Source organism: Lepisma saccharinum, chromosome 18 (assembly GCF_977018435.1).
Source record: "Lepisma saccharinum chromosome 18, izLepSacc3.1, whole genome shotgun sequence".
In the NCBI taxonomy this organism is placed as follows: Eukaryota; Metazoa; Arthropoda; class Insecta; order Zygentoma; family Lepismatidae; genus Lepisma; species Lepisma saccharinum.
The window spans coordinates 18,150,021-18,177,557 of record NC_139246.1 but is presented as its reverse complement, the minus strand read 5'-3'; the positions used below and the strand labels follow the sequence as shown (position 1 = coordinate 18,177,557).

At 38.6% G+C, this 27,537-nt stretch overlaps 1 protein-coding gene across 1 annotated transcript; it reads right to left on the bottom strand.

Annotated features, from left to right (window-relative positions):
- Window positions 1–1,289: 1,289 nt before the first annotated feature.
- Window positions 1,290–25,542, bottom strand: LOC146002143 (uncharacterized). Its single transcript, XM_083139861.1, has 6 exons — window positions 25,155–25,542; window positions 17,563–17,734; window positions 15,115–15,305; window positions 11,036–11,193; window positions 10,222–10,353; window positions 1,290–1,394 (listed from the first exon to the last, which is right to left on the bottom strand). Exons 1-6 carry the CDS (start codon window positions 25,540–25,542, stop codon window positions 1,290–1,292), a joined length of 1,146 nt encoding a protein of 381 aa, XP_082995987.1.
- Window positions 25,543–27,537: the final 1,995 nt, after the last annotated feature.

Below are 27,537 nucleotides of genomic sequence, written 5' to 3'. Positions count from 1 at the left end.
GGGGATTTCCAGCAAGAACAATGCATGGAAAGGGTATGTAACGCAGCAAGAAGGACCGTGACAATGAGAAATGCGTTAAAGACAACACATCCCGACCTCAAACATCAAAACATGAGCACCGAACACAAAATCCGAAAAGTTGAGCATGGTTGCATACCCCAGTTACACGCGAGGAATGAACGAATCATGTCATGTGGCATACGAGAGACACATTACTCCACCAGGAGGAGGGAAAGAAAAACAATATCAGATGATTGCGACAACGTGTATTTTACACGCGACAACTACGTAATATCTCCCCCCACACACACACACAACAAACAACAAATGCTACAATTTCTTACGCACGGACAGTGCGTGTCACTGTACACCAACTGAAGATGTCACTTTCACCACACATAGGGGGTGGGGAGCAATACCAAGAGTGTTCTCACTGGGATTTGCTGAGGGCGATAATCACAGACGGTTTTCAAAATGTCTGCTGTTCACTTCTACGCAGATATGACAGCGACGAATCAAGGTTTGTCGTTTACGAGCAAACAAGCCAGGTGTATCTGCTACCGTCGCGGCGGCGACGTTGATGCGAGCAACGAGGTCTTCAGCTGATGTGACAGGTGTGTCGTATACGAGGGTTTTCATTTCTCCCCAGAAGAAAAAATCGAGAGGATTGAGACCTGGCAACCTCGGTGGCCAACGCACAAGCTCATCCCTATCAATGAACCTATTGCAAAACACGTCATGCAGGAAATGTCGTACATTACGATTGAAATGAGCTGGTGCCCCATCGTGTTGGTACCACATTTCTTGCCGCAGTGCCAAAGGTACGGTCTCCAACAGTTCAGGCAGAACTTCACTAAGAAATGCATGATACGTGCGACCATTCAGGCTAACAGGGAGAATGTATGGTCCAATTAAATGATCATGTACTATCCCGCACCACACATTCACTGAACACCTGTGCTGGTGATGGGCCACAAAAAGTGCATGTGGGTTGTCAAAATCCCAGACATGACTGTCTCTACTATTGAAGATATCCATCCTGGTGAAAATGGCTTCATCTGTCCACAATACCTTTGACCCGAAGTGAGGGTTTGTGTCCAGCTGATGCAACAACCATTGGCAAAACTCCATACGAGGGCGAAAGTCACGAGGAAACAGTTCTTGTACTTCCTGCAGTTTAAAAGGGTGCATTCCTTCCTCTGACAACACTCATCAAACATTCACATGAGACGTGTTTCGTGCCCGAGCGAGCACGCTCGTGCTGGTGCCAGGATGTTCTGCGACCGCTGTTAACACATCTTCTGCAGACTGATGTGTGCGTTCACTTCGGGGTCTTCCAACTTCTTGCCGCGGTGGTAACACTGACTGTTTTCACGCAGTTGACTGACCACCACCTGAAAGAAGGCGTGAGACGGTAAACGTCTATGTAGAAAGCGTTCTCCATAAAGACGTCTTGCTTCACGACTATTATTACGTGCCTTTCCATACATGAGATGCATGTCTGCTAGCTGCTGGGTCGTATACGCAGCCATCTGTGTAATAGGGAGCTGGAACTGCAAAGTATCGTTTTTGTTTAACACTGGCACACTGCACTAATTGGTCGTATCACCGTACGAACACCACAGACCAATTGTTGCGATACTTGACTTGCCCACTCCACCACGTCAACTTATTTCAATACAACATACTAGTACTCTTCAATGCGTATGACAACCTAGAGCGAACTGCTGATCATATCCCAGCACCTGCAACACGACTGGGACGACTCCCGGAGAGAACCAACCCTTCGAGCTCCTGTCGCGGGTACAGTAGTCATGAAGATCAAACGTAGACTACGAGAGCCAGACTTGCCTGCGCAGCGCTTCCAAAACTGGTCTCTTTTACGTCACAGTGATGGCGTACGAACACTCTTGGTATTGCTCCCCACCCCCTATGTGTGGTGAAAGTGACATCTTCAGTTGGTGTACAGTGACACGCACTGTCCGTGCGTAAGAAATTGTAGCATTTGTTGTTTGTTGTGTGTGTGTGGGGGAGATATTACGTAGTTGTCGCGTGTAAAATACACGTTGTCGCAATCATCTGATATTGTTTTTCTTTCCCTCCTCCTGGTGGAGTAATGTGTCTCTCGTATGCCACATGACATGATTCGTTCATTCCTCGCGTGTAACTGGGGTATGCAACCGTGCTCAACGTTTCAGATTTTGTGTTCCGTGCTCATGTTTTGATGTTTGAGGTCGGGATGTGTTGTCTTTAACGCATTTCTCATTGTCACGGTCCTTCTTGCTGCGTTACATACCCTTTCCATGCATTGTTCTTGCTGGAAATCCCCAATTCCTTTGAGGACTCCATTGCGCATGCGTGCAGTGAACTTTTCATAGTGACTTCCGGACTGAGCACATACGATTCCTTCATGATTCCCTTGGAACCGCCTATCTATCTGTGATAGTATTTGTCCCAGTTAGGTGTGACGTTCACTTTGTCACCTTTTGCAAGGCTCCTATCTCGGAAACGAAGCCTCAGTCGTAAAAATGGAACTCACACTTTTTGCTTGTTTTCGTGTGAGGAATCACCTCCCAAGCGTTGTAAACGACCTTTAGAAACACCCTGTATAATATAAAAAAACGACGTCTTCATAGTTGAAGATAGACATCTTGATGGTTACATAGATGCAAGTTGACACAAATATGGCACTGGCACTGATGTGGTCATGTGAAGCTTCTCTCAGATTAGAACGAATACTTAACATTTTATTAATTCCGTTTACTGTTTGATACTGTTTTTACTGCATGTCACTACATTGTTACGTACCCAATAGAACCAAGTAATGTAAATAGTTTACCAGAGAGGAATAGAGATGGCAGCACCAGGCGTGAATAACTTTATAAATAAGAACAAAGCAAATTGGAAAGATGAGAACAATAGAATCTATTATAAGAAGGCAAAGAGTAAATATAATGGAAATAAATTAATGTAATATACTTCAGTGGCGTAGCGTTATAGTACGCCCGTACGCCCGGCGTAAAAGGTAAAGGTAAAGTGCTCCCCTGTGCTTAGCACCACGCCATGAAGGCGTATAGGGGGTGTGGGGTAAAGCCCCACACTTTCTTGATCCGGTCATGGGTGGGGGTGATGTGATCAGCATCACGCCCGGCGTTCCTAGATTTAAAATTTCAAAAATGCGTAAATGCTGTGAATATAAAGTAAAACTTGACTAATTCCATATATGTTTGACCTTCATGGCATTATAATAGCTATTTTTCGCGATCCGCTTGCAACGCTCCACTCAAAACACTCGTTCTAGCATCTTTTTACAATGCCTTCCCTGGCCGGACGCCGAACAGGTTCGGCGTAAAAATACTCTATATTCCTTGCCGCCTTTCTGGAGGGAAAGCTTCGATGTCTACAGCACGTGCGTAAATGCTCTCTCATACGCCAGCGTACGGAGCAGAGAGGTCTACCGTGATTGGTTCATGTGACCCTTCCTGCCTTCTGAAGCAGACGACAGCGGTAGAATTCCTACCTGGTTCTTCGCGCTCATGCAACTCGTGCTATGTGATGCTACAATACGCAATATTGACTGGCGTAACTTTACCAATCTCAAATATACCGCTTCTTAATGGCCACTGCATTGTATAATTTATCGCACGAACAGCGATGTGCATTAGAAATTAAAAGATCAACACAGCTTTTGTCAAATAAGTTGGTTAAGTCCTCGTGGTAGAAATAAAGCCTGTGGCTGCTCTACCACTTAACCCGCAAAACTATTATTTTTTTATTATTATTTTTTCGTTTTTATCTAACTGCTTAATATTGTGTCAATGGAAATGTTTACCATTCATTTGAAAACGTTTAACATCGAATTGTCTCTGGACAAAATTAATTTAAAATGTTTATCAGCATTCTCAAGATGTAATAAACAGTGGTCTGAATTACTAATCGGCATTGTTACGTCAGTAGAGTGTACGATATTTGGATCATCCACAACAATGACGTCTACAGTTGTGCTGAGGCGCTTGTTATTCAGGTAGGTTTTTAATGACTTGCGTCATGCAGAAAGATATAAAAAAGGTATAAACACCAGAGTTCAAAACATTTGTGGCATAGTGAGGCATCTAATTTTCTAGCTAAAACATGCATGGATGATGTTTTATTGAAAACCCAGCTGACTTCAGGCAAATAAACAATACCTGTGGCGACTAATACTAGAAGTAATTATTCGGACTTGGCGTTCCCACCCGAAATGTCCATGCTACGCCACTGATATACTTAATAAATCAAACTAGTGATCATATGTAAATTGATCAGAAAACTAAAGAAGTCAAAGCACTGCTACAAATTTTTGTCTGAACAGATCTTGAATCTGTCTGATTCAAGATTCTGTCGTAGAAAAGCGGAAAGAAGGAAACTAAGAAGAAAGTCTATATCCAAACCATCTACGAAGAAGAAAGTCCAGATCCAGATCGTACATTAAGAAGGAAGTCCAGGTCTAGATCGTCCATTAAGAAGGAAATCCAGATAGAAGAATACTCACATCGAGAAAAGAAATAATAAAAAAATATATTGAGATGAAAATTGACTGTGAATGAAAATTACAGAAGAATGTAGCTTATCATGTAAATATTCTGATTCCATGTATCCTGTGTTCGAATAATATATACGTTTAAACGTCTCCATTGGAAGGCATCCTGTCTGGTTTCGTTATCTACAAATAACCCTACCCTGTAGATATTCTAGCTGAGGTTTAAAATTAAGATTTATGTACCTTGCACCAAATAGAGGTGGCAACATATGTGCAACTTTATAATTTTGTTAAAAATTAGCCATATTCAAAAAGGAATTTTTAGAAGATAATGACTTTCGGAAATAATTATAATAGTTTTTCATTACATTTATCTATTATGTCAGTGCACTAGGTATTGACCATTTATAGTGCTCGAGTTTTAGTGGCACTTTACTACATGTAGACATTTAAAAACTGTACAGATATAAGCATTATATAATGCAGTGAATTACGAAAATAATAAGCCTGCAAAAGCCTGTACAGATGCTTTCAATTTTTACTATTGTGAAAATATATACTCTTAATTTTCAACGTGTGTTAAATTACATTGCATTAACCTAGGGAGATTGGTAAAAAGACATTCCAGAAAAGTTATTTTTGCAACTTTGTGAAGAGCTTCAATGTACGTCGCAACGAAACAAGAAGTTTCCGAAAGTCACTTAGTTGGCAAAATACGGCAACGTTAAAGCGGACAAATTTGCAACGACTATTCCTTAAATAATAGTAATATTTCTAACAAACATTTTAATTAGGTTTTGAAATTTAAGTTTGTTCCAGTGACGTCGCCAGAGGAGGGGCAGGGTGCAAGCGCCCCCAGTCGAAACTCTATAATCCAAAGTGGCATTAATGAAATATTGAATAATAGGGGTCTTCACTAACAGACGATATGTTGCGATTTTGAAAAAAATACCGTCCAGGCGATATCAACTAGATGATATATCGTCACGATATTTTGGCGATATATATCGTGTCGCCGATATATCGTCACGTTATTTTGGCGATATACGTCGTGTCGCCAATATATTGTCACGATATTTTGGCGATAAATATCGTGTCTGATATATATATATATCGTGTGGGCTAAATATCGTCGCGATATTTGGCAATATATATCGTGTGAGCGATATATCGTCACGATATTTGGCGATATATCGTCACGACATTTGGCGATATATATCGTGTCGCCGATATATCGTCACGATATTTTGGCGATAAATATCGTGTCTGATATACACATGGTGTGGACTAAATATCGTCACGATATTTGGCGATATATATCGTGTCAGTGAGATATCGTCACAATATTTGGCTATATATATCGTGGAGACGATATATCGCCAATATCACAAGACGGAAAAAATATCGTACCGTCTGTGACGATATATTGCGATATCAAATTTCCGATATCGGTCATCCCTAGTATCCACACACATGGTGTGTCGCCGTGCAGCGCCGACACAATGTCAAAATGTGTCACAGCCTGTAGAGAACATTTCTCACTCAACATCCCTTGTTGAAGCCTCGTTTGGGTGGCACGATCCTTCGGAAAACAGCATTCTCAATCCAGTACCTATTCAACCACATTCACATTTTATCACAACGGTTGCGGGCTCGAGCCCTGGCTTCTATATGACCGCTCCGTCGTCCGTGAATTACATCCAGGGTGAATAAATATTATGATTTTTATTTAAAAAAATATTTTTTCTAATTCTTTTTATTAAATCGGAATTTTTATATAAATCGATTTTTTTATATAAAAAACACGCTTAAAATTGCTTGTATGGTTTCTGGCCATACATATAGATATATGTTTTTCATAAAAAGATGTTTTCTACAAAACGGCCTGTAAAATATTTGAACACTTTGATTACAGCAAATAAAAAATATAAGTAAATATACATTCTTCTGTTTCTGATGCTGTTCCTATTGTAGAAATGTTTGTTGAGTGTGTTAATGAAACTAATAATCATTTCAGTACCCTTTCTTCCAGTGAAAATAAAACATTTTGGATGTGAGTCATTCCATGCCAAATCAACACAGATATGTGTAAATTTCAACCTGACCATCTCCTATTTTCATGAAATTTGGGGAGTTGAAACTATGCATGGAACTTAGTAACTATGAAAAGTTTTAGTCTCGTGCGTTTTGTAATTGTTAAATTATTCAAGGTCAAAGTTAGCAGAAATTGCCCTTTTTGAGTCCGCTTAGCTATACTAAATGTGTTGTAAGTCCGCCACTGTTTCACCTAGAAAGCTAAAATAAAGCTTATTGTATAGGGAATTGAACAATCTTTCCAGTGACATATAACAAGCCTTCGAAAAAAATATAATTTTGTCACGTGACCTTGACTTTTGACCTTGAATATCTCAAAACAAGTCATCACCAAAAATCGTGAAAAAAATATATTTGGTCCCTCATGCCATACTCTAAAACATATCAAGAAATCATTCTGGGACTGCAATGGGATCAGATGATACAAACTAATGTGTTTAACTATGTGACTGATAAAAGCCTCATTACATGAACTATGACGAGTCAAAAGTCCTTTAACACCTCCTACAAAATGTAAATGAGTTATCCTGGATATAATTGGTCATGAAAGAAATAGGTTAGGCACAGGGAGATCTCTAGCTGCGTGTGTCAAGCGCAGGTGCGGCATATTGTTGACCGCCATATTGAATTCAACGCAAACATTTCAAAGGAAAGTGGGTGATGTGAAATATAAAATCAGGCTAGAATTTCACGAGAAATGAAGCACCGAAGGTTTTTCCAAAGTATATTTAACCAGCAAAAAATTATTACTGCATGCTTGTAATCATTTTCTCCTTTACGAGGTGTTTAACAACAAAGAATTAAGAATGCTCCTAACGTGTTAGGAACTCGTCGAGATCACGCTGACATCTTGGGACAGAAAGAAGTATACGCACCGTTGCATATGATTTTAATCAGCAACATTCACCAAATACTTGAATAGTTAATAATATTGGGCAAAGTATCTCAAACAATTACGTGACACTTCCTTTGGAATGAAAAATTCTTCAGTGACGATGCTAATTTTTATGGTCCCGGTAAAGTTAATAAAAAATATACGCAATACCTGTGATTTGATAATCTACAGTAGACAGATCCCAGCCGAATGGTTGTTGCTGGTAAGCTAATGATGTGGTATAGTGTATGGAGAACGGGAATGGTTGGTCCATATTCAACAACGGAACCTTAAATGGTGAGGGCTTCTTGGATGTGTTATGTTAAGTGAACACGTTTTTCATCCTTGCTTACGGGGTATGACACTTTTCCAGAGTTTTGAAACAGGACAGTGTGTGACCACACTATGTGAACATTCTTAATGGTAAATTTCTAGGTAGATTGATGGGCAGATGGGGATCTATTAAAAGGCCTGCACATTCCCCAGATCTAACATCTTAGGAGGACTTTTACCTTCAGAAACATTTGAAGAGAATGGTGCATGCACTAAAAGTCCCTGATATTGACCATCTGAGAGAAGGCATAGTTGCTGCTTGCGATGATGGTGCACCTGCTACATTGCCAAATGTTCTATGTGAGTGTGAGAGACGTCAACGAGTGTGCTCACAGGAATATTGACAACACTACAATGTGCATATATCGTAAGTGAAAGATATGCGTATAACGTTTTGCTGGCTAAAGATACGTTGGAGAAACTTTCGTCACATCATTTCTCGTGAACCTCTAGCCTGATTTGATATTTCACATCACTCACTTTCCATTGAAATGTTTGAGTTGAATTCAATATGGCTGTTAACAATATGCCGGACCTGCGCTTGACACACACAGCTAGAGATCCACCCGTGCCTAACCTATTTCTTTCATGACCAATTATATCCAGGATAACTCCTTTACATTTTGTAGGAGGTGTTAAAGGACTTTTGACTCGTCATAGTTCATGTAATGAGGCTTTTATCAGTCACATAGTTAAACACATTAGTTTGTATCTTCTGATCCCATTGCAGTCCCAGAATGATTTCTTGATATGTTTTAGAGTATGGCATGAGGGACCAAATATATTTTTTTCACGATTTTTGGTGATGACTTGTTTTGAGATATTCAAGGTCAAAAGTCAAGGTCACGTGACAAAATTATATTTTTTTCGAAAGGTGGGCTTGTTATATATTACTGGAAAGCTTGTTCAATTCCCTGTACAATAAGCTTATTTTAGCTTTCTAGGCGAAACAGTGGCGGACTTACAACACACTTAGTATAGCTAAGCGCACTCAAAAAGGACAATTTCTGCTAACTTTGACCTTGAATAATTTAACAATTACAAAACGCACGAGACTAAAACTTTTCATAGTTACTAAGTTCCATGCATAGTTTCAACTCCCCAAATTTCATGAAAATCGGAGAGGGTCAGGTTGGAGGCTGTGTTGATTTGGCATTGAATGACTCATGTACTCTATAATTGTAACTTAAAATATTAACTTAAATAATTTTATAGTCCTTGTAGCTGAAGTTTGGAGATTCATTTGATGATAGTTTGAAGAATATCAGCTACTATGTTTATTTACAGTTTAATGATAATGGCACTATTTATGGTTTAACATGATTCGTATTTTGTATATTTTTCTACACAAAATGTTTGCTATTTTTGCCTATACAAATTATTTAATTTTTAATCAAGTTGAATGTGTGGTTACATTTCCTTTCATATGAGCTTCACACCAACAGTAACTTACATATATTTTATTTCCTTTGTGTACCTTTCTTAGAGCCTAATGAACACCATTAAATGATTACGAGATGAATGGACTTTCACGAAAAGGGATTCTGATATTTACAAAATCTTTATGTACTTATTCTATAAATTATTTATTTAAAGTGATTGAAATCAGTGATTTCTTTTTTAAAAAAAATCACCTGTTTTAAATCTTCATTTCAATCGCGATTTATATCAAACCACCTTGATTACATCTAACCAACCTCATCGTAGCTATTAGTGACGCTGAATAACAAAAAATAAAAATACAAATTAGCTATATGGAGCAACGTGCAATGTACCTACTCAAATAATGAAACTCTTTGCAATAAAAAAAGCAGTCACGTCCTAAATTTAATATTGACAGTTTAATAGTGGAAATACTACCATTTTTCTCTCCAGGTGTGCAATAACTAGATTGTATAGGCGGCCTTTGACTAATGGGAAACAATGGTCGTCCACAACCTAGAATAAAATATAATCAATATCATGACACATATGTCTGTTAACATATATTAATTAAGCTTTTCTACATAAACATATAGGCCTATATTATAATTTAAGCAATAACTATCAATATTTCACACTTAATGTTTCAATTTCGATATTTTTGGATAAAGCTAGAATGGATTATTTAAAAGTAGAAAAGTAGATTGTAATAAAAGTTGTTAAGTGTGCAAGACAAAGTGCAAATAAAGAGTCTATTTACGCATTACAATCCTTTAAAGAAAGATAAATCTGAAAAGCAATTACACATATACTACTGATATAAAGAGTAGACATTTAATTCTCAAAATATATTCTTACATATACAACTTACATGAGTAAGTTTTGTATTGATATTTGAAACTTCAATGAATTTTGTAATAAAATTTTCATGTTTGTAAAGAAAACTGTGTTACATACCGTCGTATGGTAAGAACATTACTGAACAGTTGCAAAAACTTTCAATAAACATCTGTGTCTTTATTGTCCAGCATGCATCTCTGGCATTCTCCATTTTGTTCGCACAAGGTTTGGAATGAAGCCAACTTTGATGAGCCAGTTCTGTAGTGTCAAGCTACAAGAATAAACAATATGCTGTCTTTTGTAATTGTATTCAACGGAAGAGACTACAGAAATATGTGGCCCCAGTCACGAAAAGGACACCATTAATATTTATAATTATAAAGGAACTTTCATTAACATGAGCCAGAATACAATCAATGTTGCACCACTGATACAGAGTAAATATAACGAGGTTGGCAACACAGTAGTAGCCATACTTCTTCCACTGCATATAGTGCTCACCATAAAGCCTTGTAATTCAAGAAGAGAGCACATTTTGTCAAGATATAGTTCTTCTCTCTTAACTTTATTTGAAATTCATTCAGATTGTCCAGTATTTTAATCGTGGTCATGTTTATAGTTACAAAATAACATCACGTTCATTGGTGGACGTTCTCAATGTTCATCGAGTTTTGATTGACTCGCATGTTCTATCTTAACGCTTTCAATATGATCAAATTGATTTATTCTGCATTTTGATTGTATGTTTGTAAATACTAATATTTATTATTATTATTATTATTATTGTAGAGAGTAATTTTTGTGGAACTAAACGTTGTGCGATAATATTTTGTAATCAGCTAATGTAATATCATATACGTACAATTTCAGCTGTAATTTTGTTTAAAACAGAAAATATTAACTGTAATAATAATAATAATAATATCTGGTCACCCGAAGACCTTGGTCCTTACCACTTCAACTACGATCTTTGAAATCAGCTTCTGAGATGGAAACACTGCGTGTGGTTTTGTCACCAACATGGTGATTTCTGGTAGAGATAAGTTGCCTGATATATAGTAAACGTAACCATCCGATTGTCCAGTGATTGGTGCAATTGATCTGTTGAAATCTGAAATCAAAGTATTTAAGTTCATTTTACAATGTATCAACAATATCTGGGCTTCAACGAGAGTCAGAATATGATAGAGAACTCTCATTAAGACACCTAAAATTGTGTGGCTAATGGCAACAGCAACAGGGTCATAACATAGAAGTAAACGCTGTGCATGATGTAATATCATCTGTTTAAACAGTATGAACATCTGGTCACCAAAGACCTTACCATCTTCAACTAGGATCTATGAAGTCAACTTATAGGATGGAAACACTGCGCCTGGATCTAAAACCCTCCCATCGGTTTAATAAACATTTTGTACAGTCGCGGACACTTCTGGGTCGTAACGATTCTATTGAAATTCAATTGCATCCTTGCAACCCAGAAGTGTCCGTTACTGTACTCTCACCTCAATTAGTACTCCGGCAGTTTGTATCTTTATGCAGGATACGCAACTTATTACTAACTTCGTAAGGTATGTTTTATACAGAGTATATTGATACACCTGTAGATTGAATTGTATCTTCTGCAAATATGCTGTATAAAGAAACAAACCGCCGGAGAACTAATTAAGGTGAGTGTTGTTACCCTGCCCCCGTGTCAGGGCAACGGTGTTTTTTTTCTTATTGAAATATTTATTAATATGTTAATTAATTAGGTAATTACGTGTATAAAAATATGTATATGTGATAAGTGTATATCAATTTATTATGCATTTTAAGTTCGTATATATTTCATGTGTAAATACCATGTAGCTCTCTGTTCTTGCTTCGTGTTTCGAACGTTCAAAAGAAAGGCGGGCTTAAAAATTTTGAAAGAAGGGCCGTTGGCAACAGACGCCAACAAAACGTATATAAACTCCCAGATGAGAGTGGGGGAGGTCGGCTGTTGGAACTGAGACTTGGAAGGGCGAGGCTGTTTTCGCTTCGGTCAGCTAGGACCGGAGGACAGGTCTCCCGAAACGGATGCTATAAGAGATTGGATCGCCGGGCAAGCTAGTGCCTTGGTGTCCAGTTTACAGGTAAAAAGGTAGTTTGTACTGGATGTTATTTTGAAGTAATTACGGTGCGCCGGGCAGCCTAGTGCCTTGTCGCCGTAGAGGTTGAGAAATGTACACGTCGGGCGGCCTAGCGCCTGTTAAGACGTTTCTTGGAGTAACGCGAGTCTACCTTGTGACAAGCGTACTTCAGATGTAATTCATGAAATGTAAAGCATCCAGGTACAAACAATAGAGATTCCAACATCAAAAATTAGAGTTTTTGGCCCGATAAATAATTAGAGAAATGAACGTTCGGATACGACTTGTATATACTTCAAATTTTACGTTAATTAAACTATAGAAAATATCCAAAATTTCCGTTTTTAATTTCAAAGATGCTGGACAAGGTAATTTATTCCCCTGATCAATAAGGTTTCGCAAAGGTTATCCGTTGTCTCTTGTAGTTAATTATATAATTATGTTGACTTTGTAGCAACCCACGTGCATTGTCGTACAAAGAAAGATACGCCTAGACAAATCTGAGCCGAGTACGAAGTGCACCGAACCTCGAGTGCGGAGGTAAAGAGTGTGGGGGGCCAGGCTAGTAACAGTGTATGACCTATAGCCCCGAAAGAGCATTGACTGCCACATGCAACATGAAGTTGGGAGGCGAAAGAAATTGACCTAACCCTGGTATATAATTCTAAGTTTCTCAGGCGGAGAAAATGACATCACTTTCTGATCTTCTGTAGCTGTCATTTGGAATGTCTATGGCCAGATGACACCAGTTATAGGTTGTGGAATTGTTCTCAGTGTGCGCAGACATGTAATTTTCATGGCAGTCCGTACTTTGTGAGCGCAGCGCTGACACGTATACCAACCGCGTCACCATTCTCTTCATACATGTTTTATTTCTGTGCTCACTGAATTCGTGTTGTGCCACTGTTTTGACTCTTCGGTAATTATTTTACTTGACTCCATTCACTTATTACGGCTACTATTTCTAGCTAACTGATATTCGTCACGAATGAAGAACAGCAGATCCGAGCATGGCTTGCTGAACCAAATGATGAGAAAAGAGAAGACCTGGGCGGAGTGTTCGATCCTTAGTGTCCAGAAGATAATGTTTGCTGACGAGTCATTGAAAAGTGAAAATAATAGCAACACTGATCAATCTTCTTATGAAGATGAACTTATTTTTACTTGTTTTTTATCCTCAATATTTTGGTCGGGTTGAAACAACGAAGTAGAATATCTCTTGTCAACAAGTAATATACAATTATTCAATCTATTACTAATGTTTTGCAAATTAGTAAAACAAAAGTAAATTCTTAATAAAATTATAAGCATTGTTCGCTTTTCTTGCTCTCGAAATAGGTAATCAGTAATATTGCAATACAAGAATATACTTTCCATATTATATAAAAAAATAAAAACTTATAAGTGATATATAACATATATAACACATATTTATAAACTATTTTCAACATGATGAATGTAAAAAGATATTTTAAAAATGACAAAAAACAATAAAATTCACATGTGAGCGTGACGCTCACTGTATACAACCGCGTTACTTTGGAAGATATACACCAACGAAGGATAATTCTTAATCATTGTACTGTATATAGTGTAGGAAAATTACTGAAAACATCAAATGCAACACATCTAACACCAAACGTAAAATTATTAACAGCTTCAAATCCAACACGAGTACAACAGATTGATTCTTTTAAAACTAGCGGAAGAAGTGACCGAAATTTGATCCTACGAACCAACAATAGCGACATGCGTTAATTTACTACGCTGTGAATGATTTCTATCTGATGCGCAATGTCAAGGAACCAGCTGATAGTTCATTGCGTCATGTAAGAAACGGACTACTATTGACTGTTGCTATTAACCACGCCCACATTTTCGACATCTACATGGGTGTTGTAAATGTGGCTATGACAGGACAAAACCTATTGAATGTTATCTCTTAGGCTTTAGACGAAAGCATTTTCCTTAGCACTTCTCTTAACATTTGTGCCATGACCAAAATGCTACCGTGTAAAGTGAAAAATCTTATGGCATTTCAGATGTCATGGCATATTTCATGGCATTTTTCAAAAACAGAACCCGTTCTATTTCCGTAGAATTTCTCACAGCATAACCAATCAGAAGCGACCTTTAGGTCACGAATGCAGTTGTAATGGCGGCAACGTAAGATGTAAACAATGTATCACTTCACATTTTTAAAAGACGATAACTGTTCAACCGAGAGGAATAACGTTTCGTATTAAATAGTTTTAGATAGAGAAGAATGGCGCTGTTTAAATACATACTTTACAACGTTTACTGTATACGCATGGAAGAATATTTTAGTTGTTTCCATTGTAAACACCGTGCACTCGCCATAGATGGTGCAACTTGATGTGCCTTTTGTGCTGTATGTATTATAAATTGTAATCACCAAAGCTAACCGAAATATCCCATGAAATGCTATCGTGTAAAATACCATCTGCTATAAGGTTTTTGGCAGCATTTACATAGCATTTATGCTACCATAAATGTTAAAGGAAATGCTTTCGTCCAAAGCCTGCCTTACACATTTTGCTTATATAAGAACGTTCGTTTCAAAATTCTGCAACCATTCTTTCCCCGCGCGATGAAAACCAAGTTTAAATTCTAATTTTGGTTGGCTCTTGCACAGGACAGTAGGGTCACCATGGGAGCAAGTTGGTTCAGCTGCCATGACGACGAGAAATTCTTGTGGTATATTGCCAAACGTATGCAGAACAACAGTTTGGGGTCAAAGGCGCGACAAGGCCTAATCGCCGCCGGTTATCAAATGACTGGACTGCGAGCGAAGGGTCAGGTGGCAACACTGCTTTTGAAAACTCACACATCTGGAGACGAAAAGTCTGACTAGGTTCTCTCATGGCGCGGGGTTTACACAGGACATGAAAACTTACCAACAACCTCGTCCGGGCTGTACTTGAGAATGATGCCGAATTCTAGACCAAATTCGTAAGTTCTGGTGATGGGAAGCCTCGTAGAGAAACACTGGCCTAAATTTCCAAACATAGGCATGAATTTCTTGCAGCATCTCTCCGCTGTCATATTGTGCATGTCATGGATGCAACCAACAATCATGTCTTCACAGCTGGAAAGAAATCGCCACTCACTACGTTATTTATTTATTGCTACTAAAAACATTATCAATGCAATAAAAAATGAAGCCACTGAAAAGTGAAAACTTCCATTACTCGTAAATTTGTGCACAAAAAAACATGCTTATTAGTATTGCGTAAGCATAGCGTAATGCTTATTTATAGGTCTATAATATATTAAGGAATACATGTCCTCTTGCTGTAGTGTTAAAATTCGCATGTTACAGAAGTTGATTTCATAGCCTCGCATCAAACAATGTACTGTTGGAGACTCTATACATTCCCACATTTAAAAACAGGTTATCACAGTTGTGCTGAATCTCTCAAATGCCAATTGCCTCACCTTGAAGTCTAAAACGTCAATCTTCCTCACATGAAGTCTAAAATTAAGAGATCGCCCCTGAGGCTACTAAAAACAACAACAAATGTCAATTGAGCCCGGTCTTAACCTCTAAAATTACGCGATCAGCCCTTCAGTCGTCTGACACTGTAAACCGTCATTTATCACAAGAGTACTTGGCCATTCTTTTGACGTCCAACAAAGCAATTGCTTTTCCTTGAAGTATAAAATTAATTGATCACCCCGAACCATCTAATACCAACGGTAAACCTTCATTGAACCTAACAGACTCATGGTTGAAAAATACCCATACCTCATGATAGACGACAATTAATCCGATACTGTTTATAACTAAATTAAGACCCAAAATATCGAATAGAAGTATACGATACAATGAAAAGAAGAACAATTAAAACGCGTCAGTGGCGTACGCACGGGTGAGCTGATGGGGCTACAGCCCCTACGATATTTTGAGAAAATCAAAACTTTCAAATGCACGCAGTAAATAATTCGAGAAAACCAAGGTGGTGAATTCAAATCCCCTTGAAATGACTCCCGATTACCACAACGGTTTTTGAGCAACTTTCCAAACGAAGTTTTAAAAATATGAAATATTTTATTCTGTATCCCGCTCCTCTTTGAACGCAGCCTTCTCCGGGAAAGTTCGTGTCACATAAATCAATTGAAATTCTATTGGGAGAGGTGAAAAAGCAATAAGGCGAAATGGGATAAGGCGAAACGGGAGGACACGATAATAACAAATTATGTATTGTGTAGAATACACGAAGTAAAACATTAAATTCAATTCTTATTCTTTATCATTTAGAATTGCAACATGCTTCTTCAAAACACGAGTGTGTGTGTGTGTACAGTGTGTTAGTAAAATGATGCCCAGGGACCACAGAAACGTGTAGAGGACATGGAAACAAATAACTTTTCTCGGTAAAATTGTTGTTATTGGTGTGTCGTTTCGGCGCTACAGTCGTTCAAAGAATCCCGTTTCGTCGCCTGTATGCTTACAACACAACACAACATTATATTGCGTCGGTGACGTCGCTTCTGGTTGTGAAACGCTGTGAGCCAGTGTTGTTATCACCACACATATGCAGGTTGGCGCATATTGTATCTACCAATATCATTTGCCAACACTGTCGGAATGCAAGTGCGCTTGCGCAGAAGTTTAACCTTGTCAGGCAGCTGCAAGTCTGGCAATTAGTCTGCTAAGGAACGTTGGCCGGCTCACATACGAATCGTGGCAGTAAAGGCGTTCATCCGAACGGGTTTCATTCCAGGGACGCAGCAGGCACGGCGACGACGGCCCAATAAGGGTCGCCATCAACCCGTGCCAGAGCCATGATACGATGGGCCAGACAATAGAGAGCCAATGGCAGCGTGCAGAAACAGAAGTCTCCAGGTCGGAGGAGGCGTATTCTCTGGTATCCTGATGCTTCTCAGTGCAGTGTCTCCTGCGTCTCCTGAACGGAACCTGTTCGGATGAACGCCTACAGTGCTACGATTCGTGGCTAAACAGACGAACGTTCCATGGCAAACTAGTTGCCAGGCTTTCAGCTGCCTAAGAATGGGAAACTTCTGCGCATGCGCACCTGCATTCCAACAGGGTTGCCATGTGATATTGGTAGATACAATATACACCACGCTGTATATGTAGTGATGAAAAAAACTGTAAACCGGTGCCAACTAAACTAGGAACCGCCAAGATATTTTATGTGGCCTACCATAGTACTTGAAAAACAATTTTACATTGATGCCTATCTTTGGTGTAAATAAAATGTAACGTTGCCTACGAGCAATCATTCAATCGGTACACTCTGCGAAAGAAAAAGTTTGAATATCCCTGATGGGGAGAGAGGGAGAGAGAGAGAGAGAGAGAGAGAGAGAAGAAAAACTACCTTACTCCCAAGTTAGTCAGGAAATCCGACAGGCCCCAATTCTTCTCCAGTAGTTCCTTCATCGCCGCTTCGATGACGCTGTCGCTCGGGTCTAAGGGGTTATTGAAGTAGCCAAGCGTGGGGGCAAGTTGTCTTGCCAACACACTCGCTGCATTGGTTGAAACGTTGTGTTCTGAAACGTAAAAATACCGAAGGTAGTTTGAGAAGTAAGGTAAACAAAGCAGAGATGGCAGCAGTATAATCGAAATCGATGCAGGGTCTTTAAGTTTGATCCTTCCAGAGTTTCAGCCCAGTTCGTTGTGAGGTTATTGTTTGATCACGCAAAGTAAGTGATCGTGCAAGAGTTTTCATAAATGATGGACAAAACCACCAGGACAATGCACCTATTCACACGTCAATGATCTCTAAGGCTAAGATCCATGCTTAAATTCGATATGTTGGATCATCCGCCCTATTAGCCCGATCTAGCTTCCCCTGACTTCCATATATTCTCTAACCTCAAACATATCTTGGAGGACAACGATTTTCCGATAACGATAAAGTGATTCGTGCTGTGAACTACTATTTTACAGGCCAGGAGAAATCATTTTATAAACAATAACTTCACATGGCTGAAACTCTGTAAGGGCTTGTTTGAAGGATCAAACGTATCGACCGTGCATCGATTTCGATTATGGTGCTGCCATCTGTCACCTTACATCTCAAACTACCCTCGTAGTTCCCTTGTATCAAACACGGTGTTGAATGACTCACGCTGGTACAGTACAGGTTACGGCAATGCAATAATCGTCGTACTCTGTTTTTCTGAGTCAAAAAACTAGTTAACCCTTCATCGCGCAATCATCGTATGTGCGCTTAGGCTAACGAAACCAACGATAGCGGTGCAGAATATTTGGACACAAAATAATACATTTTCTGAGTCCCTGCTTCGCAACGCTGTAGTAAATTTCATCGAGTATAATGAATGTATCGTCTTAATGCAAAAATCAATACCAACTAATATGTTAACCTTATTTTTCAGACCGGGAAAATATTCGCTAAACTGTCACGAAGAAATTATTTTTGTCGATTTGAATAACACATACTCACTAGTATTCCGTGCATCCTAACACTGCACTAATGACAATTTAGTATTTTTAAAAAACTAAAGCTTCACATAATGGTCGAACATCACTTTAAAAAAAATGACAAAAAGTCTGCAACTAGTATACAGTACTTCTACTAAACTCTCTGCTTAGAAGCAAACGAGGGAACGGATTTTAAGGTGCAGCACCTTTACAAAAATATAGTTGTTTTCACACCGATCGTTTGTGATATGTATTTTAGGACATGAAATCAAGTAAAATGAACACACCTTGTTGCACCTTTTTGTGAGATTAGCACATTTTCCCCATTTTTACCCCTTTTTTATGCTTCAGCACATTTTTACTTCCTTTCCTTTCATGTTTTGTTAAATATTGGACAGATAAAGACATAATATTCACTCTTCTTGAGCAGCTACATAAAATCCCATTGTCTCATTTTGTAGATCAGGACCAAAGCTATAAAATGGTATAATATAATAATTGCAGCCTTAATAGTTTCCAAGATAATATAGCAAAACCCGCGAGAGAAAACACAAACTTCAACAAAACCTATTCGGCAGATCCACCGTTCTCTCTGCGGTCCGCGCGCATTATATACAGAAGGCGCAGAAAAAGAGAGCATTGAATAAAGGCATTTTATCAGCCCTTTTTTTTTGCAAAAGTTTTCAGAACCTTTGTTTTCCCTTGCACCTTAAAATCCTTTCCCTAGTCGTCAATATGCGAATCGATATCAGCATGACACAGAGGAGAGGCGTCCGGTCACCGGGAGATGCGGCGATGACAAAGCAAAATAATAAAAATATTGCTTTTTAAATATTTTAGGGAAGAAGAAAAAATATATCAGAATATTCGCATATTTTTAAGCGAAATTAGTCAAGTAACACCATTAAACAGCTAGAAATACGCAAGAGATTCTCTAAGTTTAGCGCATCGAAAGAAGAGTCCAGTTCTACACTCCCTCCCCCCGTGCCCGACCGTCCCGCTGTGTTTCCGTTGAGTCCAATGGTGTCAGGCGGGCCAGCTCACCGCAGCAGGTCTGCGAATCCCAGGTCCTTCGACCGCTTTTCCCCTGCTTTTGAAGGTCTGGTCATGAGAGACCTTTTTTTTCAGTCTTCTTGTTTACAAACACCGCAGGGTTTCTGTGGCATCAAGATGAAACTTCTCAGAATGGCCAGCACTGTAAAGCATGCAACGCTCTTGTTTTTTAAGAGAAAAAGAATACATATTGAAGAGCATCGCAACGCAACTTACACAGAATACATGTTGAAAGTAATGGTGCATAGAAACAAATATATGTAAGAAAAAGCATAAATTTCCCCACAGTTAGTGCTAGAAAGAACTGAAAAAAAAGCAATTCTGGATCCATTCTATTTTCTTCATAGTATTTCTTCTTTTAATTTTTTTGGGTCCTGCGTTTCAAATATCGATTTTTTTGGGGGAAAAAATGTTCTTGGTTTACAAAACACGAAGTACTTCCTGCTGTTTTGTGTTTACTATGCTTACAAATGGCAAAAATTGATCAAAATTTTTGTTCTCGAGGTGATAGACATACTTACTCAAACAGAACCTTTTCCCTAAAATATCTTACTTTCACACCAGGGATGGCCAAAAATATCAGGATTCCGAAAAATCTAAAAATCTCGATTCAAAAATTTTACTACCCGGATTTCGGAAGCAATCCGAATTTCGGAGAGAGAAGTTTAACCATGTTTCCATTTTTTATTTTTTTTATTTTTTTTTTAGAATAGATTTAGCCATCTCGACTTCACACGTCATGTACGAACACTGTTATCATCATTATCAATGTAGAAATGCCGCCTCCCCTTCCCGGGTTGAAAGATTGACCCTGACTCTTGGCAAGTCTTGCGATGACTACGTAAAAATGTCACGGTTCGCCACTGGCATGACAGACGTCGAATGGACGGAGAACGGACATCATACAGACGTAGTATTCCTGATGCAAAATTCTAATATCGAAAGATTGTAATGCTGTTATCATGTTGCCGGCCATGACCTACTGAGGGTGACGTATGTAGACAAAAATAATTCGCGAGCCTTGTTATGAGAAGGCAGGGTCATGCTTCAAATTCATTCGTAATTCTACTGGAATCCTGAATATAATATTGGTTAGCATTATATTCCAAGCATCAGAAACTTGAGTATTGAGGTATGTTGACAACAGCGGCGTGCCCATGCATTTAATGGCCTATGAATATGCTAAAAGAAAAATGACAAATGAAAATGCATTTGTAGCCTAAAAATAGTAAAAATGACCAATACTTTTTAGAAACATTTCCCTCTTATTAGTTCCTTAACATGTAATGAGTAAATTTTAGAGATAAGAGTAATGTTATGAACGAGAGTGAAAAATGTTTAAATTTACTATAACTCGTTCGGGAAGGAGATAATTCCCCTTAGACACTCCATATAAGCGACGCCATGATTATTGCAGAACTGGCAAATATCTGCAATTTAATATCAATTTACAAAAAATAATTTCGTTCTGAGCTGTTAGTGAAAACACAAATTTCAGTGGCTTTTCACAATAAATCTGAATTCAAATTAACAATAAACACTTGGCGAGGATTCCCTAATAAAAATTATTGTCTCTTTCCCACTAATAAAGACTTGTACATGGAGAGGATTCTCTCTGCTTCTACTGAAACAATACTAACCACTCTGGAACCCAGAGCGAGTACAGAGCATCCGGACATGTCAAATCGCTCCCAACCTACCTAACCTTTTCACAACAACACTTCATCCCCTTCTAACATACGCTGGCCACACTCCATACTTCACTGTTCTGGACTCCAGAATATTTATCAAAAATGGATAACTCAACACTAAAATATTATTAAATTGAAGTAGATGCATAATTACAACAACCCTCTTTAAATATTCATATTTATTATTATCTTGATATAATATATTAAGATTAATAAATTCTCGCACAAGGACTGTTCTGGGAACCAGAATGGGTCCACGCTTTGTACTACTTGTATCACCTTTACATTATGTATTACGTATGTTCCGCTTGTATGTATATTATATGTATTTGTATATTATAATTGATAAATAAATAAACATGAATATAAAAAGGCGGGGGAACCGATCAAATTCAAACAACTGAAGTCCTGGTTTATTTAAAGGCAGCAGGACTTAAGCGCATACCCTGGAATGTATGCGGAAGGAGGAGAGCTTACTTCTGGGGTCCCCCCTTAAAAAAGTACTAAGCATACTAAAAGTAAATTATATCTCCTTGATGTAATTCACAGTCAGCAAGAGAACTTTTCTAACCTGTCAGAACTTGAATGCTAGGGGTAGGAGCTATTGGTATAGATCTACTTTGTGTGCTTATGTGTGGACAAGCAATATAAAGCAGAAATATTCAATAATAAATAAAATCTCAAAAATAACACAAGCCCAAGAGAACTATTTTTAGAAATATGTTCAAAATGATTTTGCAGTTTCCTATTCTTCGAATATGACGAAAATGAAAAAAAAACTAAATATATTCCTTTATATAGCTAATTGTTTCATGATACACATAATATATATTCGAGCAATCTTTCAACTTCTTAAGATAAAGGTGCAGTATCGCCTTGTCCTATTCATCACGTTGTAGACTGATCGATTTGATTCATTTTTCTTCACTCTTCTGCCACTTTGGCTAATCGCAAAGATGATGATGAGTGATGATATGACGAAATTGATGAAGGATATTCACTAAGAACATCCATACCCAGGCCTGGATTTGAACTCGAGATCCCTTGCTTACGGAAGTGTGAAGAGGCCTCCTGAAGGAGTAAAGCCGCGTTTACACCGGGGTTGCTCACACACATTACCAACAAATGTTGGCAACATTTCGAAAAACGCTTGTGAATTTGTTATCAACATCTCATGCTAGCAACAGATTTCCCGTGTTGGCAACAGAAATTTTGTTATCCACAAGAAGTCGGTAAAGATCAAAGAATATTAGCAACATTTGTTACCAACACATGTTAACAGAGCCTTCTCCATGTTAACAACATTTCCCGCGCTTCCTCTCCCGCCACAATCACGCCAGTGACAGACAGATAGCGAGTACAAAGTGTGTTTTGTTTCGTAATTTATTTATCTTGGAAAATATTTTGAGTGAGATGGAGTGGTCAAAGGATCAAGTGCTGAACTTATTTGAATTGTTCCGCGAGAAACCTGTCCTTTGGGACCAAAGTTGTCCAAAACACATCCTTCCTGGGTATCCTATGGATGTCCCCTGGACGGACATATGGATATCCAGAGGATGTCCTATGGATGTCTACTGGACATTCCGGGACATCCTGCGGATATCCAAAATCTCCGCACGAAATCCAGAAGATATCCATTAGATGTCTCCTGGATATTTGTGTGCTGTATGGGTCAGCAGCCCTAGATGATTAATCCTGGCACCGCCGCTGTCCCCCACACTCGACCTATTGCAGACAACCGAGATCATGCAGCAAAAATGTTAAGAGTGCGCGTCAAATCTCCTGCATATGGCCTTGAACGGCTGAACAGCACCAGCGAATCACAGACGTGCGGCGTTGTCGTGCTCTCCTTGACAAGGCGTTTCGCTCAACCACGCTGTCTCTTTTCCGTGTGAGATTTCGACATGGCACGGCTGCAGTGCGCTGCTATTGGCTATCGCCATATGCAGGAGATTTGACGCGCACTCTAACAAAAGTTATTAACAAAAATAAAGTCAATCTAGTGTTCTGGTTACCAACATCTGGAGTCAACCTCTGTTGTTAACAAAAAGCTCACAACATTTGTTTGTAACGTTCGGTGTAAACGCGGCTTTATGGTAACGTCATGGCTTTCTAATGAAGGAGTCCCGGGTTGATCTCCGGTGGAGGCACATAGTGATTCATATCCCACTTTAAACTATGGGCGCTATACACCGGATGTTTACACTTCTGTGCTTCCTTGGCTTTGGCGGGGACTGCACTTCCGATTTTGAAAAGAATAACATTGAATTCAATGGTGTAAAGGCAACAATATTTGTGTGGATTTTGATTTCAACATGAGATAGGGAACAAACAATTGTTCTCATGTATCTACGCATCGTTTTCAGACAGACCCGATATTGAAAGATCAGTGGATTTAGGTAGTAAAGCGAAAAGATTAAACACAAACACGAGGAAGTAGGCTCTGCAATCGGCACTTCATCAAATCAAATGAAAATATTTTACGTGTTTCGAAAATTATAATTGTCTAACTGACATGTGTTTACTACATTTAAAAGTTGGAACTGTTTATAATCATATTATAACGCATTTGCCTTTTGGATGTTGATAAGCGCTCTCTCAATGGTCTTCGGTAGGTCAGTCGACCCCTCGTCTCCCCCCTCTGGAAACTCATCCTTCATTTCCAGTTGCAAAAAAGCAGTTATTGTTATTTTTATTGTTAAAAACAGAAATAAATTTAACTTGGTTAGTATTCGAACAGAGTAATCAATGTAAAATATGCATCAGATCGAAAAAATGAGTGAAAAATACAGGAGCCAGGATATTTTTTCATATTCTACCATTTAATTCAAAGAATAAATGGTTCCACAGTTTTCAGAATTTGAGAAATTATAATCTTAGACGAGGTCACACAATATTTGTGAGTTTTTTTTTTAAGTTCTAAAGTCCTTTCTTAAAAGACACTTGCGAAAGTTAATAACAAAATACAATAACTGTGCATTTCAGTATAGTAACTATGAAATGTAAAAGTATTAATGGAAAATAGTTGTGCTGGATATTCACTCGGCTTGTGCATCGAATAGCATGATAATAATAAACAACAATAATAATTAAATTCGAATAATTATTATTTATTTTACTGTTGTTATCGAAGTATTTCAATCTTTATAATTAATGTAAGCTTCATTTCAACCTGGAGAAGTCTTTTCAAAAACGAAGCAGATGGTAGATAAACATTGCCTTGGAAAATATTAGAATTGTCTCTTATATCTGCATCGAAACGATCCGGGAAATTGCCAATCTTTTCTGGGTACCTTTGTACGTACCACCACTCAAAAATTTCAAGTGATCCATTTTGTGTCCGATCTTTTATAAGAAAATGAGCTCGGTGACGATCTGCATTCCACTTGTTCATATTGGAAAATTCGCCAAACCAGAAGTTCTTTCCCCGCCATTAATAATCGAATTGTCTGATCGATTATTTTTTGTTTACTCAGGAATAGCCCCATAGGTCCAGTCCAAATTAGCCTTTTCATAAAGTAGACAAATCTCGTAGTTTGAAGATGTAATGAAATTGGCCTTTGTGGTTAGCACAGCGCGTTAGATGTGTGGGATGGGTTATGGGTGTTCTTAGTGAGTGTCCCCTCGTCTTCGCGATTAGACAGAACTGGCAGAAAGGCGAAGTAAAATAAACCAAATCAAACAATTGAATTGGCCTTTGGATAACATGGTGATAATAAAAGTAAAACAAAAAGAAGTGTAGCATATTTCAATTTGGCGTTTACAATTATTCAAAACTTACCTATGAGCTTGGAGCGTAGAAATGGCGATTCCGGACACAACGTGATCACAGGCAGCGACTCGATTGGTTCGAGCCGGTACGTGATCTCCGACGAGACGGAATGAGACTTGAACGTCATGACGACGATGTGGTAGAGGAGGGCGCTGGTAGCAGCAGACACTGTGAGCGACCAAAATGCCTTGCCGAAGAGCATCGTGCTTGTTGGGATGTGGCTGAACCCGTGAAACGTGGTCGACTCGCAGAACAGGGTGAAGTTCGAAGCTTGCGATGATTCAGCCGATCCAACCTTTCTTGGTGAGGTCGTTTGTGGTTTCTTTCGAGCTGACTTCCGTCCAGGCGACTTCGTGATTGCGCTGTCGTGCTTAGTACTGGTTAGTTGTATATGCATTGTTCACGAAATCAGTGTACACTGTAGTCAAAATTTCCTTTCTACGGTGTTTTCACGAGGTTTTTTTTCAACTTCCTAACACCTTCACCAGCTTCTCGAACTCCGATATCCTTGAAATGGCTAGTGGAAATAAAAACACAATATTAATACATGTAAAGTTGAAGTCCTGATTCGAACGCTAGTTCCAGCACCTGCTTTTCTGAGAAGGGCTGTTGTCACTTCTATCTGCAGGGTTTAGACATTCAACACGAACTGCAACGACGTTACACCAGGCACGTAGCCAGGCAGGGGCCAGAGGTGGTCAGTCCCCCCTGGAACTGCCGTCACCCTCCTTCCTGGCACTGCCATCAGCCCCCCCTTTACATTAGGTAAAACTATTTTGTGTAATTTTTTTGCAGTGAAGAGTGAAAATGTAGACAGTTCACAACTTAAGGATAAATCCACAGAACATGAACAATAGATATTACATTCACTCATCTTGTTTATGAGCTAAAATCTGAGTACCTTCAAGTGTTTAGAATATTCTCTAGACTTTTTAAGTTCTTTCATAGGAGCATCTGTATCTGTACCTTCGCTGTCCCTGTTGCGATCTCCCGTTTGGACAGAAATCTGTGACTTTCATGTCATCATGCAAATTCTCTTATCATCTGCATCAAAGGTCAACAAGTCCCAAGTTTTGGGAATGTAAGGGACTTTTATTGCTTCGGCCGGGGTGGATTGAATGTTGTGCATTTTTTGTGTGATATAAATAGGCTATCTGTATCATCTAAAGTAGTATGGTGTGTGTAAGGGATGATTTCAGTATCAGTCAAAGTAACATTTCAAGAGATGGTTTAAAAGATGTAGGAGAATGTAGTATTTGTATGATATTTATAAATGTTATATAACTTAATAACCTCCCCACACACACACATATAATTTACCTTCATTTAATACTGTTCAATTTTCTAAAAATGGACTTGGTTTACAAAGGCCTCCCTGATAACCCGTGAGCCCCTCCCTGGAAATCAATTCTAGCTACGGGCCTGCGTTACACTCCCAAGGTCTCTACATTGTACAATAATAATAATAATAATAATAACGCAACACAATAACACAACCTTGCATAGATAACCACAACATCACGTTTGAAATCTCTAAAGAAACTGAATTGGTAACATCTCATTTAGTCCACGTGGGCTTGACAAGTACTGGCAGTTACTAAAACTAACGCTATTGGTGGAAAGTTTTGAGGGGAGGATATACTGGGCTCCACGTAGACTTGACATATGGTTGTCAGAGGGAAAATGATATTTCGGAACGTTCTTTGAATTAAAGTGGCGTTCGAATCAGGACTTCAACTATAACTAAGTATGCTCTGTCCCAGGAGTGTATGGAGCTATTGATCGAAAGTAAGCCCTCTGACTCGAGAGGGCTCGACCAATCAACACGTGAGAAGAAAAGTGATTGCATTGAGGGGCGACTGCAGCAACCAGCCGTTTGCAGCATTGGGCACTGCTTTGCTCCGTCCACTCGTTTTTGCCCTTCTCTACCGTTATGCTCAGCATTCCTTCACAGACTCCTGAATTATATCAACCCTCTACGTGTATAGTAAACGAAAACTCTTTGAAACAATAAAGATTTTTAACACAACAATTTAATACAGATGTTTGACATTTTAAAAAGTTGACCATTACATTGTACAGTAGCTTTTCTATTTATTTAGAAACCAATTAGAAGAGGCATTTGTAATAAAACTAATTAAGCAAACGACAATCTCTATTTTAAACATTCTAAAAATTTATTTCTCTCGAACATAAATTCCTACTGCCAGTTTGAATCTCTGATTTCTCTGTATATTCAACATAAATGAAATTCTCGACTTACCCGTCTGTTCTGTTACAATTCCACAGAATAACTACAGCATGTGTGCTATATGTGCTTCGGTAAAAGGGCTATGCTATCATAAATATATCACGATGAATACAAAGATATGAATTTTGTCCATGTCTCAAA